At 37.2% G+C, this 19,893-nt stretch overlaps 2 protein-coding genes across 2 annotated transcripts; both read right to left on the bottom strand.

Annotated features, from left to right (window-relative positions):
• Positions 1-1,230: 1,230 nt before the first annotated feature.
• On the bottom strand, positions 1,231-2,570 carry LOC131151152 (uncharacterized mitochondrial protein AtMg00810-like). The gene is made up of 2 exons (XM_058102401.1): positions 2,153-2,570; positions 1,231-2,033 (listed from the first exon to the last, which is right to left on the bottom strand). Exons 1-2 carry the CDS (start codon positions 2,568-2,570, stop codon positions 1,231-1,233), a joined length of 1,221 nt encoding a protein of 406 aa, XP_057958384.1.
• Positions 2,571-5,965: 3,395 nt separating this feature from the next.
• Positions 5,966-7,323, bottom strand: LOC131150469 (early light-induced protein 1, chloroplastic). The gene is made up of 3 exons (XM_058101196.1): positions 6,862-7,323; positions 6,586-6,630; positions 5,966-6,477 (listed from the first exon to the last, which is right to left on the bottom strand). The coding sequence occupies exons 1-3, from the start codon at positions 7,033-7,035 to the stop codon at positions 6,133-6,135; spliced, it is 564 nt and encodes a 187-aa protein (XP_057957179.1). The 5' UTR covers positions 7,036-7,323; the 3' UTR covers positions 5,966-6,132.
• Between the last annotated feature and the right edge of the window lie 12,570 nt (positions 7,324-19,893).

Here is a 19,893-nt window from a genome sequence, read left to right as displayed (position 1 = left end):
TGCAAGAGAATGTGGAAGGGTTTGACGCCCTTTGTTTCAATCGTGGAAAGAAAGAAAGCAAAGACAAAAAAGTAGACTTCACGTTGGTTGGTTGTTTGTCTGTAATGTGTATAGATATTTACCATGTTCTTGGTTCATCTCTCTATCAATTGCCTTCTACATTAAAAAGGGCGGGCCAAAGTATTAGGGTCCCAGAACGACCTATGAATCCTGTGGGTAGGTTGTTCACTCTCCAGTTTATTATGTAAAAATTAAAAATAGAAAAGCAGAATTTTCGGGTACAGTTTGAACTGTTGTTGCCACCCCCATTTCACACAATGTGCTGCAATTATGTGGCTGGCGGAGTTTATGATGACTGACAAGTATGATTGCCCTCAACATTTTGTGATTTTATGTACTCTCCCGTTCAATAATTATTAAGGGTCTATTTTGATTAATTTTGTTTGGAAAAAAGAAAGAAAAGGTAATTAGGGAGAAAATTTATTTTGAATTATATTTTTTTATATATTAAATTCTATTAAAAATAAAAGTTTATTTTATATTTTTAAAATTTTAAAAAAGTTAAGTATCATTCACGAATTTTATATATATTTTTAATTATTTTTATTAAAAATATGAATTCTTTGGGTTCTCCATCTTAAAATGGGGCCCATGAAATGGTGTCTTTATGCAGCGGTAGGAAGTTGAGCTTATTTTGGTTTCTTATGAGCTATGCAAGTTTATCAAGTAATAAAAATTATTTTTGATTTAGCCAGAGTTAATTACAAAATTTATCATACACTGCTACTTATACATGTATTTATCGTTTAGCCTATTGTCTTTGTATGAACCTCGATTAACAGATGTTGTGAAGAAATAACCAGATATGAAGAGAAATTTTGAATTTTCATTAAAATAATTCATTACATGTATTTATAATTGAAGCTAACTACACGAGAACAAGTAAAATAGAATAAAAAACAAAATTACAAACTAAAAATTAGTTAAGTAACAACAATATTCTTCCTAACTAACTAACTCTCTAACCATATTTACAACTATTAACTAACTGTACAACTGGCTTAACACTCCCCCTCAATATGGATGTGATTGAGTATGAACATCAATTACACCCATCTTGGGAAGCAATGAAGTAAAGGAAGAATATCCAAGTGGTTTCGTGAAGATGTCTACTAACTGATTTTGCAAAGTGACTTGCAGTGTCTTGATAATTCCAGTTTGTAATTTCTCTCAAACTATATGGCAATCTATCTCTATATGTTTTCTTCTCTCATGGAATATCAGATTAGCAACTATATGTAGTGCTGCTTGAATGTCACAAAAAATCAAAACTAGCCTTGTATGCTCAATCTTTAAATCCTTAAGTAGTAAAATCAGCCAAGTTACTTCACAGACAGTAGCAGCCATAGATCTATATTCTGATTCTGTAGATGGTCGAGAGACTGTCTTCTGTTTCTTGGATTTCCATGAGATTAAAGAGTTTTCTAGGAAAACACAGTAGTTTGTGACTGATCTCCTAGTCTCTACGCATTCTGCCCGATCTGAATCACAAAAGGCCTTCAAATGTATGTCTGATGAAGCTGAAAAGAACAATCCTTGACCAGGAATTGCTTTGATGTACTTTAGCACCCGATATGCTGCAATCAAGTGAGGTGTCGTTGGCTTATCCATGAACTGAGTTAGAACCTGAACTGCATAGGATATGTTAGGCCTTGTAATAGTTAGATACAACATTCTCCCAATTAACCTTCTATAGGCAGTGGGATCTTCAAGTAAATCCCCTTCTTCTGTAGTCAATTTCAAGTTTTGCTCCATAGGAAATTTGACTGCCTTAGAGCCTATATAACTTGAGTCTTTGAGAATATCCAATGCATATTTTCGTTGACAGATGGAAATGCCTTGTTTGGACCTTGCTACCTCTATCCCCAAGAAGTACTTCAATTCTCCTAGATCTTTAATTTTAAACCTCTCATGTAGGAAATGTGTCAGACTCTTAAATTCCTGTAAATCATTCCCTGCTAGAATCACATCATCTACATATACTAGGAGAGAAGTATATGACTCACCAGTATCCTTAGTACTGAAGAGTGAATAATCTACAAGTGACTGTTTGTAACCAAATTTTGTCAAAGAGATAGATAATTTTGAGTACCATTGTCGTGATGCTTGCTTAAGCCCATAAAGTGACTTGTTGATCTTGCATACAATGTTCTCCCCCTTGCTAGCAAATCTAGGAGGCCCACGCGTATAACTTCCTCATCAAGGTCTTCATGAAGGAAGGCATTATTGACATCTAACTGATGAAGGTGCCAACCTTTGATAGCAGCAATGGATAAGATGCATTTGACACTGACCAACTTAGCAATAGGGCTAAAAGTCTCTGTGTAATCCAAGCCTGCTTGCTGTGTAAAACCTTTGGCCACAAGTTGTATTTTAGCCCTTTCAACAGTACCATCAGATTTGAACTTAATCTTGTAAACCCATTTATTACTAGTGACAACTTTTCCAAGAGGCAATTTAGTCAAAGTACTGGTGTGATTGTCTTCTAAAGCCTCGATTTCAGCAGCCATAGCTTTTCTCCATTTAGGATGTAGAGATGCCTCCTTATAAGATTTGGGTTCAACAAGGTTGGTGATTGAGGACACAAAAGCCTAATGAGCAAGAGAAAGGTTGGAAATGGATGTGTGGGGAGAAATGTCATGAGGGCAGCCTAGGCCTGCAATAGTGGCTAAACTGGGTTGAGTTGTCAAAGAAGGCAGACAGCATTGATAATTCTAGAGATAAGGAGGAGGACAAATTTGTCTTGAAATCTTTCTTAAAGGAACAGAAGGAATGGAAGTTTTAGAAACATTCGGGGAATCAACAGAAACATTAATTGCATTTGTTGTGATATTTGGATTATGGGAAGGTAGTTCAAAAGTGGATGGTTCTGAAGTGATAATATCAGAGGAATTTATACAGTTTGGCAGAATTGGATGAGGAATATTAGAAGAATGATTATGTGAAAATTCCTGAAAAGGAAAAATATGTTCATGAAACACAACATCGTGGGATATGAATTTCTTTTGAGTGTGTGGATCATATAGTTTATAGCCTTTTATAGAATGAGGATAACCTACAAATATGCAAGACTTTGCTCTAGGGTCAAATTTGGTTCGACCATGTGAAATAGTAGAGGCAAAACAAAGGCAACCAAAAACTCTAAGATGAAAATAGTTAGGAAGTTTATGAAACAACATTTCAAAAGAAGATTTGCCATTGAGAATTGGAGTGGGCAACCTGTTAATGAGATAAGCTGCAGTTAGAACACACACCCTAGAAATGAAGAGGTAAGTTGGAATGAAATCTAAGAGATCTAGCCACAACAAGAATGGGTTGATGCTTTTGTTTAACAACACCGTTTTTCTGTGGTGAAGAGACACATGATTTTTGGTGGACAATGCCTTTGGAAATAAAGAAATCAGGCATGTGGAATTCTGCACCATTATCAGTACGAATGGTTTGTATAGTAATATGAAACTGAGTTTCAACAAAAGAGACAAAAGATTGCACATAATATCTTGCTTGTGCCTTAGATTGCATTAGGTAAATATAGCCAAGTGCATCAGGTATGATCATCTACAATGGTTAGAAAATACCTTGCACCATCAATTGATTTAATAGAAAAAAGACCCCAAATATCACAATGCACAAGTTGAAAAGCTTTTGAACATTTATTAATGCTATTTAGGAAAGGCAACCTCTGTTGTTTAGCGAGGACATATATTACAATGACTAGAATGGGACTCTTTTATTTTAGGAACAAGTTTATGCAACAAGTCTAGTCTAGATTTGGAGGGATGTCCTAATCTATAATGCCAAACATCAAAATTAGAATTATTGACAAACAATGAAACATGTAGAGTAATTAGGCCACGCTTATTGGAAATTGTATTGGAGACTGACATAGTTGAATGCTTATTGAGGAGATGATATAAATCTACCCTCTCTTCACCCAATCCAATCATCCTCCATGTCTACAGCTCTTGTATAAAGCAATATTTGCCATGAAAAATAAGGCAGCAGGAAATGGATTTTAGAAGTTTGCTGGCTGAAATTAGGTTGTTGGCAAAAGAAGGAACAACAAGAACATCAGTGAGCAGCAAGGTAGGTATTATACAAATTGTTCCAATGTGTGTGACTGGAACAAGAGCATTGATAGGTAATTTCACAAATGTATTAATGGAAGTTGTTATAGTAGTGAGCGAGTGGACAAAATTTACCATATGATTAGTGGCCCTAGTGTCAATGATCCAAGTGAGGCCATTTTGTGTTCGGCCTTGAGTACAAACAGTAGATGAGCAAGAAGAAATACCAGTCATTGTGGAGAAAAGATGATCTGCAAAAAAAGGATTTGTACTTTGAGGGAAAGGTCCAGTCACTTGAGCAATCGAAGGTAGTGGATACATTTTAGGTGAGGGATGCATGATTGCCACGATTTGTCTGAGTTATTCCTAAGTGAATGGAAGCTGCTACACTTTACCAGATTGCTCAATATTGGTTACCAAGTTTACTTGATTTGTTGAAGGAACATTGTGCTTGGATCTTGACTTGTACCCTAGAGGATATCCATGTAGCTTGTAACATTTTTCAGCTATGTGTCCTAGAAGTCCACAATGAGAGCACAAAGGTCTCTCTTTCTTGCCAAAATTCTACCTGTATCCTTGATTTCTTGTAGCTTTTCCTAGCATAGCTGTTGGTTCAGCAATTTTCACTAAACTAATCTCCCTTTGCCTCTCTTCTTGCACAAGCAATGCAAATACCTTGTTTATGGGAGGCAAGGATTGCTGAGAAGGATTTGGCTTTTAATGTGACCATATGACTCATTCAGACCCATTAAAAACTTCATTACATAATCTTGATTCTGATAATCAGCCAAGATCTTCAAAGAAATATGGGATGTTTCGAGAATAGGCCTATAGCTCATCGATTCATCCCATAAGGACTTCAATTGTGTGAAATAATCAACAATACTCATTTGACCTTGTGTCGAATTAGAAATAGATTGCTGTAACTGGAAGATCCTAAGTCCATTGGTCAAGGAGAATCGATCTTCAAGTTCAGTCCATATATCCCATGCTGATTTGATGAGCATTACACTGGAATAAACACCATCAGACAATGAATTGAGGATCCATGACTTCACAGTGTCATTGCCTTATTTGCAGGTGGCATAATTCGCATCAGTAGGTCGAGGAACTGCCAGAGTTTCATCAATGAACCCCAGCTTGTTCTTGGCACTCAGTGCCATTATAACACACATGATCCATGTCTGATAGTTGTCTCGAGTATGAACCTTATTGACAAGATGCAGGTTTGGACCATCATTGCTCTGGAAGTAATACGGATTTGAGCTCGGATCAACAGCAGAATTGACAGGAGAACAAGAAGTGTTTGTAGAGGTTGCATACGAAGTCATGAGAGGAGAATTTCTCTAATGTGGCTCTAATACCATGTGAAGAAATAGCCAAATATGGAGAGAAATTCTGAATTCTCATTAAAATAATTCATTACATCTGTGGGTATTTATAGCTGAAGCTAACTACAAGAGAACAAGCAAAACATAAAAGATAACAAAATTACAAGTTAAGTAACAACAATATTCTTTCTAACTAACTAACTCTCTAACCATATTTACAACTATTACCTAACTGTACAATTGGTTTAACAGATGTTGCATCCAAATTTTTTTTATGAAAAAATAGAGGTAAATCACACAAGTAGTTTCACTAAATTATATTTTATTCCTCTTAACAACGTAATTGTAATAGTATCATATTTGAAATTCATGTTTAATATAAAATTGAATTTATAAGAATCAAACAGCTGCCCTCCATTTAAACTATTAGGCAGCGCAGCCTCTGTGGTCATTGTAATTAATTTACCCACATGATTATGAAATTAAACACATTAATAAATTTATATATGGGCTTAAAATATCAATCAATATAAACCAAAAATAACAATAATATTACAGTAGTGTTTTTACTGTAAAAACATCGATCTATCTATTGATAGTAGTATTGATAATCACTAAAATATTACAGTAGAAGTTGTTGTCCAAAAGGAAGATCAGAAGATGGTGGGGGTGAGCTACACAAGAGCACCACCCTTAACATATTCAGTGAAGGCCAAAGCAACCAGACCCAACATGGCAAATCTCCCGTTCCACAGCTCTGCGTCCGAAGTCATCACCCCCTCCGACTTGGACTGCACGCTCACCCCCTTGAACAGAGGGATCAACGACGCCAGCGACAGCACCACAGTCGTCCCTACGAACCACGGGATCCCACCGTTCGATATCTGCGCAAACACATCCTCACCCTTCGATAGCTCCACCGCCATCGCCGCCACAAACCCCACCATTGCTAGCCGCCCGTTTATCCTCTCCGGCGCCGGCCCGCTAAACGCCAGCAGGTCTGAGAATTTGGTGCTCACCTGTCGCGGGTACGCATGGAAAGTGTCAGACGGTGATCATCAAGCCTTATATATACATATAAATGAGTAAACTGAGATTAATTTAGCATAGACATGCAGCGCACTAACCTTGGGTGCAGGAGGAGGCGGTGGCTGTATCTCATTTTGGTTTTCCTGAAAGATCAACCAAACCAGCGGTTATGATCACTTGCAGTAGTTGGCAGCGACCCAGAAACAATTTTTTCTTTTTTTTTTTAATGTAGGAAAGAGAGAGGCCAAAAAAAAAAAAAAGGTTGGGAACAAAACTATCAGTATCCTGTTATAGCGTGACAAAATTTTAACATACGAAGTAGAGTTACTTTGCATAATCACGTTAATTTAATGAACTAAATTATAGCCATATACCTGACCAGCCATGCACCGGACTTGCAACAAGGGAGCATTATTCCTGGGCAAAGACGGCACATAATGGGACGGAAGTCGGTGCATGTTCAACCTAGTCAAGTGGGCATTAACACCGTTGCCAGTCATCGGCCTCACGAAGATAGACTGCATCTGCATGGCGCCTGAAACTGCCATCTGAAGTCAACTTAATTCAGAACTACAACCTCTCTCTCTCTCTGAATACAATACACAACTGGCTGGGAGCTGAACCAATATATAAACTCAACTAGATGAAATACTAACAGAAAAATGCAGCGAGTGTCGGTATACACAAAGCTGCACACTTAGCTTTGTATTTATAGTGGGGTGGGTGGACCGGGTGGTGGACAGTTTGAACCCACGTCTTGCGAACTGCACGGCCCCAAAGAGAGGTGGAGGGGGAAACGTGGCCTTGGCAGGAACCAGAATCTGAGGTGGGGATGGGTCGAGGAAAGGTCATTGGGGTTCAATGAATGACTGGGATGCTTTAATGGTACATCGCATGGCGCCAAATTACTTTCCAGAAGCATCTGACACCTTCGTGGCCTTTTCTTTGTTTTGGCCTTGGGTGTAAACATGCATGTGACCCTGCTAGTTGGGCTTATTGCAAGGACGACTCTAATTTTTCTTTTAGTGGGTTGGTGAGGGGTAATATTTAAGGATGGATGAGAAAAATAAATAAAAAAAATCGAGTTAAGCAGGAAAATCAAATCAAATTAAATTGAAATTTTGATTAGTCATTTTTTCGTTTCGATTTTGGTTCGAATATATTTTTTTTTTATCGATTTGATTCATTCAATAACCACAATTAATCAATTGGAGCCGATATACTTAAAAAATACATATTATATATAATATTATGTAAAATTTTAATAATTTAAATTTAAAAAAATTGTATTGATCTAATAGTCATGCCCAAATTTTTATTTTGAATATTTAAAACTTATATGTTGATTATTATGAAAGAAAAATATTTGCAGTGATTTTAAAATTTTAAATTGTGCTTAACGGTTCAATTTGGTTAACCATTAGATATTAGTCCAAAAATCAGTTAACCAAATTTCGATTAATTATTTTAAATAGTTTCGTTTTGATTTTTATTTTCTAGTAAAATCCAAAACTTAATCAAATCATGTCTACCCATAAACATGAGAGGAAAAGTATTTAGGTCTATTTCCCTATTATTTCGCATTAAAGCGGTTTTATGTTGCATCAAGTTTTACAGAAATTATAATTTACCAAACTTTTGGAATCATTTTTGGTAATGATCTTTTAAGTTTGTATATATTGATCAATTTGCCTTCCCATCCAAATATATAAGTTTAATGTTTAACAGCAATTTTAAGATTCAATAACTAATTGGGGGTGAAGATGAAGATTCAAGGGACCAAAAAAATTTTGTTAATTAGAAACTCCTCGGTGGAATTAAAGACTCAAGAGACTAATAGAACTGAACTCTCCTTATCACAAGAGGGGGCCTTATGTTTAGCATATCGTTATGTTTTCATGCTAAGGTTTGTTGTATAAAACTCGAATTTGCATAGCAAAAGTCAAACACAACAATATATGAAATAGCAAATACAGAACATAACCACGACAAACAAATGATAGCAAGAACAACACATTGAATTACGTGGTTCGGCAATACCTACATCCATAGGAACAATCGGCAAAAATTCGAGAGCAAACATTCTGGAATTCATCCAACGACAGTTTTTGTAGCACCCCGAACCCGGTGGGACCCGAAATGCTATTCTACTTACGTATATCTCTGATACCATAACTATACCGAACCGCACCCAAAGTGGGGTACCGGGACACCTGTCCATAAACTCATATAAAACAACATGGCGGAAGCATGCATATATATATAAAACCCCAAAACTCATACCAGAGTTCTAATGTCACCATAGTTACAAACTTAAATCCCCAAAATCCATAATACATCCCATAATACACAAAACAAATCCATGTCTCACCAATACTTACTCTGAACTACAATATCTAAGCCTTGCCCTAGAGCTCTCTATGTAAGGACCCGAACCCGAATGGGTTACTATGTATAAATTTTTTAGCGAACACAATAAATTTCAATTATTTTTATTACCAGAACACTAATTAGCTTTATTACAAATATACGTCTCAAATGTTAAAATTAAAATTTCTAAAATTCTAAAATACACCAACATATTTTAAATTGTATTATGTTAAATTTTTATTTCACTCTACCCTAGTTTTCTACTCCCGCCCATGCACTTGATACGCTAGATGTCTAATATGCTCTTCAAAATTATCTTAAATGTAAAATAATGATTGGGGTGAGACGACGCTCAGTAAGTAAATAAGATTATTATTAGTGTTTGACCAAAATGAGCTTTTATAATATTATAATTTCATAAAATAATATTTAATACTATAACTTCAAAATTGCTTTAAAAATAAATATAAATTTAAAAATTTCTGTATAAAACTTTTACTATCATCTATAGTAGAAAAATTTTATAATCATATATTAAACTGTTAAACTAAACTTTTTAACTTTAAAACTATAACCATAATACTCAATCATGTATATATATATACATACTTTTCCTTATGTGTTTCTTCAAATCATCATTTAGGCACAAAGATGTCCCTGTTCACATAAACATATATTTTTCCTTTAAATCATCAATAGCTCTATTCACGTAATTAAATATGTATATACATATACTGTAAAAATCACCCTTAGATCTGTTAATCGTAAGTCATGTTTACCCCCATGAGTGGGTTGTGCGGTCCAAAAATTGAACTTAACTGGCTGACCGACCAAACTAAATCAACGTATATCATCGTTAAGTGAGATTTTTCCTATTAAACCCTGGTCTAATTCAGGTATGCACTTAAGAGAAATTTACTACCGTATAAAACCACTATGTAAACAGTGTTGGGGCACTTTGATCCGTTTAAACTTTAAGTTACAGTACCGAACATTCGTAATTCTTGTATCCTCTAAGCCATAAGAGGTTTTAAAAACATCTTATGATATAATTTATGCAATTAAAATAATATCATGAAGATATTATTTTTACTCATATTTTCATGAAATACGCAACGTAAAAATAAACTCATGTCGTCTTTACTCATATTTTCGTGAAATATGCAACGTAGAAATAAAATCATGCCACACAATTTTTGTGTTAAAAATATTTTCTTGAATAGAAATTAATGTTATAAAATACCCAAGGGATTTAGAATATTTCTTAACTAAAAAATAAACACGAGTGTACTAAAGATAAAACTAGTACAATTAAATATACTTAAAAATAAACTTAGGAAAAATTTTATGAAAAATAACTAACATAATCAAAATTTACATACAAATAAATTCGGATAAAAATTTTAATAAAAAACTAACATAATCAAATTTACTTACCCTTTCTTAACCTTGTGAAACGGTCACCACGAATATCTCTGAAAATGAGATTAGAAAGAGTGGGTGAGTGAGAATTTTAAGTATAACAAAAATTCTCCCTCCACCACTAATTCATAATATCACTCGCTAGTCCTCTTCCTTTGGAAAATTTTTTATGAAAAAATGAAGGTTGAGAACTTCTTATTTATAGGAAAATTTTGGAGAAGAAAATATAATTTATAAAAGTGTGGGAGAGGGGTGAAATTATAATTTTTAAAAAAATAAAGGAATGGGCATGAGATGGGCTAGGGATGTGCTTGGGATGGGAGGTATGGGATGGGGATGGAAATACATGAGGAGAAAATGGGAGTGCTTGTTGATACTCCCATGTAATTACTTTTTAATTAATTTACTTAATTAATTAATTAATTTTTGTTTTGAAATCATTATTATTATTTATTATTATTATCATTATTATTATTTTTAAACTATCTTTTTGTAACGGCCTCAAAATTCTTATTATTATATATATATACAATAAACATTCCTACGCAGCGGAAACATAAATCATCAAACAATTTATACATAAACTGTACAATACCAGAATCAAGAATATACAAACCATACAAAAGTATCCCTCAAGTGTCATCTACTTAAAAAAAAGATATACAGCTCTAACAAAAACTCACCCTATAACCAGGGTGATCTAACTACTTTCTATCTGTGAGCCTGATCTGCTCGCCTAACTGGCTCACCTGAAAAATGGTTAAATAATGGGATGAGTCAACGCTCAGTAAGTGGAAATATGCTATTGCTAGTGTGTGACAACTAAGTTAAGAATACTTAAAAATAGCAACTGAGCTGTAATGCAATAAATAATCTTTCAAACATTTCTTTCTTTCTCAATTAAAATATATTGTATCGTATGTTTCTTACTTTTCATACTGATAATATATCATACTATTCTCATCATATACTGTAAAACTGTTTTCATACGTATAACTATTCTGTATCCCTGGAACTCTATACGTCATGATTTGACCCCTCATGACAAGGTTGTGCGGCCCGTAGGCGGGACTCTATCTGGTCAGCCCTCCAAATAAGTCATCATACTCTACATTACCTCAGCCCGGCCAAACTGCATCCTCTCCTAAGCTCGGGACTGGCTACCACCTCGTCAAACCGGCCCCCTCAAACCAGTGTACTGGGGAACTGCATACTTTCCGAGCACGGCTGACGGTACCCACATACTATCTGAGATATGTGGTTGCACTCTATCTTTATCTAGCAGCGGTACCATGCTCTGTAATCTGTATCTGTCTGTGTATCTTTCCTCAAGGATCTGATACTATATACATATATACATATATACTCTTTTATAGTTTTCATCATGTTTCCACAATTACCGTAACTCCTTCTTTCTGTACTATAAATGTTGTAATCTCTATATATATAACATTCTGTATAAAACTGTGATACACATACTGATCTGAATAAATATGCATACATGTATATGTGTGTGTATATATATATATATATATATATATATATATATATATATATATATATATATATATATATCTATTCATGAAACTACTCGTATAAAAACTGTATATGCATGTAAATTTCTCTGTATATGTATATCCTTTTTTGTATAATCTCTTACTGAGATTGAGGCGTTACGTATCGCCGTCCCTCAATTTAGTATAGTATGATATATTATAATAATTGTATGAATTTCTTCATCTCATAAAAATCTACTCAGGCCACACAAGCATTTAAACTCATATTCTAAAACAAATACTGTTTCAAACTCATATTCTGAAAATTCTGTATAGTAAAATGGTGTAGTCATGCATCTATAAAATCTCTAATATCATTACAAAAACTCCTAGTATAGCATATTTCCCTTACCTCAACTTTGAAAAGCCCCTATAAAAATCTGGCTCTATACCCGCAAGATTCCTAACTCAACATCCTGAAAACACAATATCCCAGAACAAAATATCAGTATTTCTTAGTCTACATCATTTCTTATAACTGCCAGAAAGTCAAAAACTCAATAAAAGACCTTACCCTGAATTTGGGATGAAATCCAACTTCGTTTTCTCGACGATCCGCTCCGGCAAACTTGTAGAGAATTCCACCAGGAGCGTCGTGGTAGCTTCGGATCGTCGATCCGGCAATTGGTGGGGTCGAAAACGAAGAGAGAAAGGAGAGAGAGTCGTAGGAGAGAGAGAGAGAGGAGAGAGAGACCGGCGAGAAAAATGATAAAAATCTCGATTTTCCCATTTTTATACTGCCGGATTCGTTGACGAGACACGTCACTTCGTCGATGAATCCTTCATTAAATTTGTCAACGAAGCCCTGTATTCATCGACGAAATTCAGGCTGCCTCAGCACCTCTCTCGGTACATTCTCATCGACGAAGTCTATGGCCTCCTTCTGTTTCTGTATCTATTTTCTCTCCTTCTTATTATTAAAATGTTATTATTCTTCGGGTCACTACATTCTCCCCTCCTTATAAAATTTCGTCCTCGAAATTTACTAGCTGGATCTCATTAATACACTTCATCATTCTATGGAAGAAATGGGGTCTACTTATTTTATTACTAGCCCTCATTTGTGGCAGAGGAATACCGTGGTTACATATTATGTTATGGGAAATTACACATATAAAACTAAAAACTATCTACTAGCTAAAATCTTATACATGTACCTGCAAAAGGAAATTTATCTAACTATTATGCTTTACCTGAGTACCTCTATACCTTTTGGAACAACTGCGGGTATTTATGTCTAATATGCTCCTCGAGCTCCCAAGAAGCTTCCTTTATAGCGTGGTTCCTCCACAAAACTTTTACCAACTGTATTTCTTTAGTACGTAAACTCTGAACCTTCCTGTCCAAAATCTGTACTGATACTTCTTCATATACCAACAAATCCTTAAGCTTTATCTCTGCATAACTGATGATGTGGGATGGGTCTGGGACGTATTTCCGTAACATGGCAACATGAAATATGTCATGAATACGAGCCAAAGCTGGTGGCAAAGCTAGCTTGTAGGCAACTAACCCTATTCTCTTAAGTATCTCAAAAGGGCCAATAAACCTAGGGCTCAACTTGCCCTTCTTTCCAAACCTCATAACTCCTTTCAGAGGAGTTATCTTAAAAAATACTCGATCTCCCACATCAAATTCCAATTCTCTGCGGCGAGTGTCTACATAACTTTTCTGTCAACTATGTGCTGTTTTAATTCTTTCTCTAATTAATCGAACTTTGTCGGACGTCTGCTGTATTATCTCGGGACTCAAAGCTCGCCTTTCTCCTACTTCATCCCAGAAAAGAGGAGAACGACATCTCATGCCATACAATGCCTCGTATGGAGCCATGCCGATACTAGCCTGATAGCTATTATTATAAGCAAACTCCACTAACGGCATATACTGGATCCAATTGCCCCCAAAATCAAGCACACAAGCACGAAGCATATCCTCTAATATCTGAATGGTCCTCTTAGTCTGACCATCAGTCTAGGGATGAAAAGCAGTGCTAAAAGCTAACTGCGTACCCATAGCCTCCTGAAAACTTTTCCAGAATCGTGAAGTAAACCGAGGATCTCGGTCTGAGACTATGGATACTGGTACTCCATGAATACAAACTATCTCTTGAATATATATCTCTGTCAGTCTGTCCATGGAATAACCGATTTTAATAGGAATGAAATGAGCAATCTTCGTTAAACGATCAACAACTACCCAAATTGCATTCAATCCCTGCCGCACCGGTGGTAATCTCGTAGCAAAATCCATCGAAACATGGTCCCACTTCCACTTGGAATAAACAATGGTTGCAACTGTTCTGCTGGTCTCTAGTGCTCAGCTTTAACTTGCTGGCACGTCAAGCACTGCTAAACAAATTCAGCTATCTCCCTCTTCATTCCACTCCACTAGAAATACTCTCGCAGATCGCTGTACATTTTAGTACTGCCGGGATGGATCGTGTATAAAGATCTGTGAGCCTCCTCCAGTATAGTCCTCCTAATCTCAGTATTTGCAAGAACACATAGCCTAGAATGAAATCGCAAAACTCCGTCATCTGATATGCTGAACTCCTCAGCCTGACCATCATGTACTCTAGCCATCACTGCTGCCAACTCTGTGTCATCACCCTGAGCTGCCTTAATCCTCTCGTAAAGTGTAGGCTGAACCACCAAACTGGCAATAACTGCCTAAGGACTCTCCTCCACCAATTCTATACTGAGCCTCTCCAAGTCCACTAGAATCGAGTGCTGAATCTCCATACCTGCCAGCACGGATCCCCCTGATTTCCTGCTCAAAGCATCTGCCACTACGTTCGCTTTTCCTGGGTGGTAGCTAATCGTGCAGTCGTAGTCTTTAATAAGCTCTAACCACCTTCTTTGCCTCATATTTAATTCTTTCTGAGTGAAGAAATATTTTAGGCTCTTGTGATCTGTGAAAATCTCGCATTTCCCACCATATAAATAATGCCTCCAAATTTTGAGAGCATAAACCACTGCAGCAAACTCTAAGTCATGGACAGGGTAATTTTTCTCATATTCTTTGAGCTGTCTAGACGCATATGCAATAACCCTGTCGTGCTGCATCAACACGCACCCAAGACCCTTCAAAAAAGCATCACTGTATATTACATAACCATCCTCTCCTAATGGAATAGCTAGTACTGGAGCTAAAACTAACCGCTGCTTTAACTCTTGAAAACTCTACTCACGGTCATCAGTCCATTCAAATTTCACATTTTTCCTCGTAAGTCGTGTCAATGGACCTGATAGCCTGGAAAAACCCTCCACAAAACGTCGGTAATAACCTACCAACTCCAGAAAACTCCTAACTTCCTGAACATTTCCCGGCCTCCCCAATTCACCACTGCCTCTATCTTGCTCGGATCAACTGATACTCCTGCTTCTAAGATCACATGGCCGAGAAAAGTAACCTGCCTTAACCAGAACTCACATTTCTTGAACTTTGCATATAATTTCCTTTCTCTCAATACCTACAACACCAGCCTCAAATGATGCTCGTGCTCCTCAGAACTCCTCGAGTAGACCTTTATATCGTCAATGAACGCAACCACAAACTGGTCCAAATACTGGTGGAATACTCGATTCATCAAATCCATAAAAACCGCTGGTGCATTAGTTAACCCAAATGGCATCACTAAGAACTCGTAATGCCCATATCGGGTATGAAAAGTACTCTTCGAAATGTCCTCTGCCTTGACTTTCACCTGATGGTAGCCTGACCGCAGATCAATCTTAGAATAAACCTGGGTCCCCTAGACCTGATCAGATAAATCATCAATCCTAGGGAGAGGATATTTATTCTTGACTGTCTATTTGTTTATCTCCTTATATCAATGCATAACCTCATGGTTCCATCTTTCTTTTTCACGAACAATACTGGCGCACCCCAAGGAGACACACTAGGCCTGATAAAACATTTATCCAGTAACTCCTGCAGCTAGTCTTTCAATTCTTTTAACTCGACTGGGGCCATACAGTACGGTGCTTTAGATACTAGTGCGGACCCCAGCAACAAATCTATAGTAAATTCAATCTCACAGTCTGGCGGCAAACCTGGCAATTCTTATGGAAATACATCTGGGAATTCCCTCACTACTGGTATGTCATCTTGTCTCAATACTTCTTTTGGTAATTCTTTTATGTATGCAACATACCCCTAGCAACCCTCTTATAATAGTCTCCTCGCCTGAATAGCCTACACCAGCTGTGGCGAAGCACGCACACACGAACCCGTAAATCTAAATTTTGGTTCACCCGGGGGTCTGAAAATTACTTCTTTCTGATGGCAATCTATGTTAGGATGATAAATGGCTAACCAATCCATGTCCAATATCACATCAAACCCCTGCATTCCTAAGACCACAAGATTGGCTAACAGCACTCTCTCCTGAATACTTACTGGAAAATTCTGAAGTACCCTCCTATATCTAATCACAAATCCCATCGGCGTGCCCACTGACAATTCTATATCTAATGGTTGTGTCTCTATTCTAGTAATTTTCACATACCCTACCAATATAAAAGAGTGTGTGGCACCTGTATCAAACAAAACAATCATTCTATATGGTAAAGCAGTAAGAGTACCTGTGACAACGTCCCCAGCCGTCTTAGCGTCTCCTGGTGTCAACGCATAAACCCTCGCCGGCACAGTGTTCCTCTGCTGGCCACCGCGGGGCGCCTGATATCCACCCCGAAATGGTCTGGGAGCCTGTGCCTAACCTGATAGCATCTGACATGCTCGTGCCATGTGACTGGGTCTCCCACAGCGATAGTAAACATTCTCCCCAAATCGACATTCACTCGGGTGTCTTCGGCCACACCTAGCACAAGTGGCGGGAGGTTGACTACTCCGGAATCCCTTGTGCTCAACCATCTGTCTCTGGCCTCCACCAGATCTACCTCCTCTCAAAGGGCCTCGACTGGGACCCGTCTGATAACTCGAGGGCGCAGCCCTCTTCTTCTGACTCTATGCCTCCGTCTCTCCAGATAGACTCTCCTCAGTGATAATGGCCCTGTCAACCAATTCTGAGAAATCCTGGATCCTCGGTACCGCCAGCTGCCTGTAAATATCCCGCCTCAAATTTCTCTCAAACATTCTAGCCTTCTTTGTTTCATATAGGACAATATAAGGGCAGAAGCGAGAGAGCTCAATAAATCTCGCTACATATTGTGGGATAGTCAACGACCCCTGTGACAGACTCAGAAACTCTTGTACTCGAGCCTCTCTGACCGAAGCAGGATAATATCTATCAAAGAACATGTCCCTGAATCGAGCCCAGGTCATCTGCACTGGTATAGCTCTCTGCTCCTCCAACAACCTGGTGGTTGTCCACCATCTCTCAGCCTCCCTTGCCAGCCTATATGTAGCGTACATAACTCTCTGCTCGTCAGTGCAGTGAAGTACTGTCAAGATCTTCTCCATTTCCTGCATCCAATTCTCAACAATTGCAGGGTCAGTCGCTCTAGAAAAAGACGGCGGATTCATCTTCATGAATTTCTCTATGGTATATCCCTGAGCTGAGGATGGACCTCCCTGCTCTCTAGAGCTCCGCGCTATCTCAGCCATAACTTACTGAGCTACACTGCGTAGCACAACATCTGAATCCCCACCAACTACGCTAGAAGGACCCGCTCCATCATTCCCACTAGCGTGAGCACTATTGTCCCTTGGGTCCATCCTGCAAACACATAGAACACCGTTTCAAAATTCTATCTTCCTATAGACTCAACTTATTCAACTAAAACTCCAAAACCTCTATTAACTATCCCTTCTGTTCCTAATCCCAAAATCCACTCTTGCAACCTAAACATATGACTCATCGACAGTTTACTATCATTTTCCTGAAATTGTCACCCCAGGAAAAACATAGAAACAATCACGAAATCCCGTATCTAGATCACAGAATTAAACCTTAAATCTTTTCCCTATATTTTGATATTGTTTCCCGGTGCACTCTAGAGTCTACAGAACCTAGCAACCTAGGCTCTGATACCAAATTATAACGACCTCAAATGTCTTATCATTTTATATATATATATATATATATATATATATATATATATAAAATAAACATTCCTACACAGCAGAAACACAAATCATAAAACCATTTATACATAAACTATACAATACCAAAATCTAGAATATACAAACCATACAAAAATATCCCTCCAGTGTCATCTACTTTAAAAAAAGATATACAACTCTAACAAAAACTCACCCTATAGCCAGGGTGATCTAACTACTTTCTATCCGTGAGCCTGATCTACTCGCCTAATTGGCTCACCTGAAAAATGGTAAAATAATGGGGTGAGTCGACGCTCAGTAAGTGGAAATATGCTATTGCTAGTGTGTGACAACTAAGTTAAGAATACTTAAAAATAGCAACTGAACTGTAATGCAATAAATAATCTGTAAAACATATCTTTCAAACATTTCTTTCTTTCTCAATTAAAATATATTGTATCATATGTTTCCTACTTTTCATACTGATAATATATCATACTATTCTCATCATATACTGTAAAACTGTTTTCATACATATAACTATTTTGTATCCTTGGAACTCTATACGTCACGATTTGACCCCTCATGACAGGGTTGTGCGGCCCGTAGGCGGGACTTTATCTGGTCGGCCCTCCAGATAAGTCATCATACTCTATATTACCACAGCATGACCAAACTGCATCCTCTTCTAAGCTCGGGACTGGCTACCACCTCGTCAAACCAGCCCCCTCAACCCAGTATATTGGGGAGCTGCATACTCTCCGAGCACGGCTGACGGTACCCACATACTATATGAGATATGTGGTTGCACTCTATCTGTATCTAGCAACGGTACCGTGTTCTGTAATCTGTATCTGTCTGTGTATCTTTCCTCAGGGATCTGATACTATATAGATATATACATATATACTCTTTTATTGTTTTCATCATGTTTCCACAATTACCGTAACTCCTTCTTTCTGTACTATAAATGCTGTAATCTCTATATATATAACATTCTATATAACACTGTGATACACATACTGATCTGAATAAATATGCATACATGTATATGTATATATATATATATATATATATATATATATATATATATATATATATCTATTCATGAAACTACTCATATAAAAACTGTATATGCATGTAAATTTCTCTGTATATGTATATCCTTATCTGTATAATCTCTCACTGAGATTAAGGCATTATGTATCGCCGTCCCTCAATTTAGTATAGTATGATATATTATAATAACTGTATAAATTTCTTCATCTCATAAAAATCTACTCAGGTCATACAAGCATTTAAACTCATATTCTAAAACAAATACTATTTCAAACTCATATTCTGAAAATTCTGTATAGTAAAATGGTGTAGTCATGCATCTATAAAATCTCTAATATCATTACAAAAACTCCTAGCATAACATATTTCCCTTACCTCAACTTTGAAAAGCCCCTATAAAAATCTAGCTCTATACTCGCAGGATTCCTAACTCAACATCCTGAAAACACAATATCCCAGAATAAAATATCAGCATTTCTTAGTCTACATCATTTCCTATGACTGCCAAAAAGTCAAAAACTCTATAAAAGACCTTACCCTGAATTCGGGATGCAACCCAACTTTGTTTTCTCGACGATCCGCTCTGGCAAACTTGTATAGAATTCCACCAGGAGCATCGTGGTAGCTTCGGATCGTCGATCCGGAGATTGGTGGGGCCGGAACGAAGAGAGCAGGGAGAGAGAGTCGTAGGAGAGAGAGAAAGAGAGAGAGAGAGAGAGAGAGAGAGAGAGAGAGAGAGAAGAGAGAGAGAGCAGCGAGAAAAATGATAAAAATCCCGATTTTCCCATTTTTATACTGCCGGATTCGTCGACGAGACATGTCACTTCGTCAACGAATAGCAACGAATCCTTCATTAAACTCGTCGACGAAGCCCTGTATTCGTCGACGAAATCCTTAAAGCCTTCGTCGACGAAACCCTGTGTTTGTCGATGATGCTTCACTATGATTATTTAATATTATCTCCAAAATGTAATGTTGTCGACGAAGTCTACG

Source organism: Malania oleifera, chromosome 3 (genome assembly GCF_029873635.1).
Source record: "Malania oleifera isolate guangnan ecotype guangnan chromosome 3, ASM2987363v1, whole genome shotgun sequence".
Classification (NCBI taxonomy): Eukaryota; Viridiplantae; Streptophyta; class Magnoliopsida; order Santalales; family Ximeniaceae; genus Malania; species Malania oleifera.
The sequence above is the reverse complement of the archived record's forward strand: the minus strand, read 5'-3'. Positions and strand labels throughout refer to the sequence as shown.